We start from the raw sequence: 1548 nt of genomic DNA on the forward strand, positions 1-1548 counted from the left end.
TAATTTGTATTTCAATTAAGATGTAGCATGTATTTTGCCCAGCCCTGGCCACACGTACAACCCTCTGGATCTTAGAGTGCGATTGCATTGCTACACTTGGGATTTATAGGCGATTGCATCGATGCAATGGCGCGTTTGCATCGATGCAGTTACACGTTCGCATCGCTGCTAATAGTCGTCGTATGTAGCCGCTCTTATTGTTCAATACCACAATTGCCTTCTATTTGATATGTTTCTGTAGTCTATTCTAGATAAATATATAAAACCAGACTTAAACCTATTTGAATATTAATGAATTTGTGAACGCAAAAAAAAAAACAAATTACAAGCCATTTGTTTATAAATATATGCATAGTTGAGGTGAATGACTTCTCATGTTGCCTTGGTACATGAACAACAAATCGACTTTGTATAGGACCTTGATTAATTGTTACAGCATTCTTTAAACACAGGTTTAATCCGTGAAGTCGTAATCAACTTCATGCAGCCGAGACGACTGCATGAAGTTGATAACGACTTCACGCATTAACTGCATGCAGTCGGCCTCGGCTGCATGAAGTCGGTTTCGACTGCATGCAGTTGATGCGTGAAGTGGTTATCCGAGACCTCGATTGCATGCAGTTAATGCGTCAAATCGTTATCCGAGACCTCGACTGCATGCAGTCGAAACCGACTTTATGCAGGCGACATCGACTGCATGCAGTTAAAGCGTAAAGTCGTTATCGACTTCATGCAGTTGAGATCTCGGTAGCCTGTCTCAGCGGCCGTCACCCTGAGATATAAATTGACAAGCTCCATGTGCTTGTAATTTCAGCAGCACCCTTCCACCTCACAACTGGAACGCAATAATGCTCACATTGCTTAGGAGACGATATAGGTATGGTGACAGTACTTTTGTGGTCGTACTCTTTCACGAGGATCTCTACTAAAATTAACATAAGATACACATTTTACAAATGAGACTTTGGACATCAACTACAGCTCAACAAAGCAGCCGAGCATAACACAAATTCTTTGGACAATGAGTGTTAATACATACCTCACAAATAACAAACTTTTAATAATAATACTTACTGTAGCAATCCAATATCTATATGGATCAATAACATTCTGAACTTCCACCTTCATTCCAGTCTTGATTCTGTCAATAGGTGACAATCCTTTGTTATTTAAAGCCTCTATAGACACTGATTGTCCATTTAGCAAGGCATTTTTCATGATATCTATGATTTTGTCTCCATACTTTTCATTTATTTCATCTGGTGGCTCAATCAACTCATCGTACTTTCCACACCAGCCTAAAGGATGGACTTTTGTATTGGAAATGTCACACCAAAACTCAGAATCAGCTCCTATAAACTTGATACGGAGTACGTGGCCACAGACCATGGTGATTTCAGCTATCCAGTAAATATCTGGATTGTTTTTGTGGCAGACTTCGAGAAGCATGCCCTGTTTGATCCCATTGTTGAGGCTTGATTCCACCTAGGTGCAACATTTTAAAAGTTGGTTAGAAAAAAGTACCAGGCAAAAGAATAAAAATACTTA

General features: G+C 39.6%; 1 protein-coding gene across 1 annotated transcript in view; it reads right to left on the bottom strand.

Annotated features, from left to right (window-relative positions):
- The window catches only part of LOC113229903 (scm-like with four MBT domains protein 2), a 21072-nt gene that overhangs the window by 9460 nt on the left and 10064 nt on the right, over positions 1 to 1548 (bottom strand). The window contains exon 2 of the mRNA XM_026463595.1: positions 1075 to 1485. Within this exon, the coding sequence (XP_026319380.1) occupies positions 1075 to 1485 (411 nt within the window). The remainder of the gene's footprint in view (positions 1 to 1074; positions 1486 to 1548) is intronic.

This window comes from Hyposmocoma kahamanoa, unplaced genomic scaffold, assembly GCF_003589595.1.
Source record: "Hyposmocoma kahamanoa isolate Upper Pololo Valley unplaced genomic scaffold, ASM358959v1 63, whole genome shotgun sequence".
In the NCBI taxonomy this organism is placed as follows: Eukaryota; Metazoa; Arthropoda; class Insecta; order Lepidoptera; family Cosmopterigidae; genus Hyposmocoma; species Hyposmocoma kahamanoa.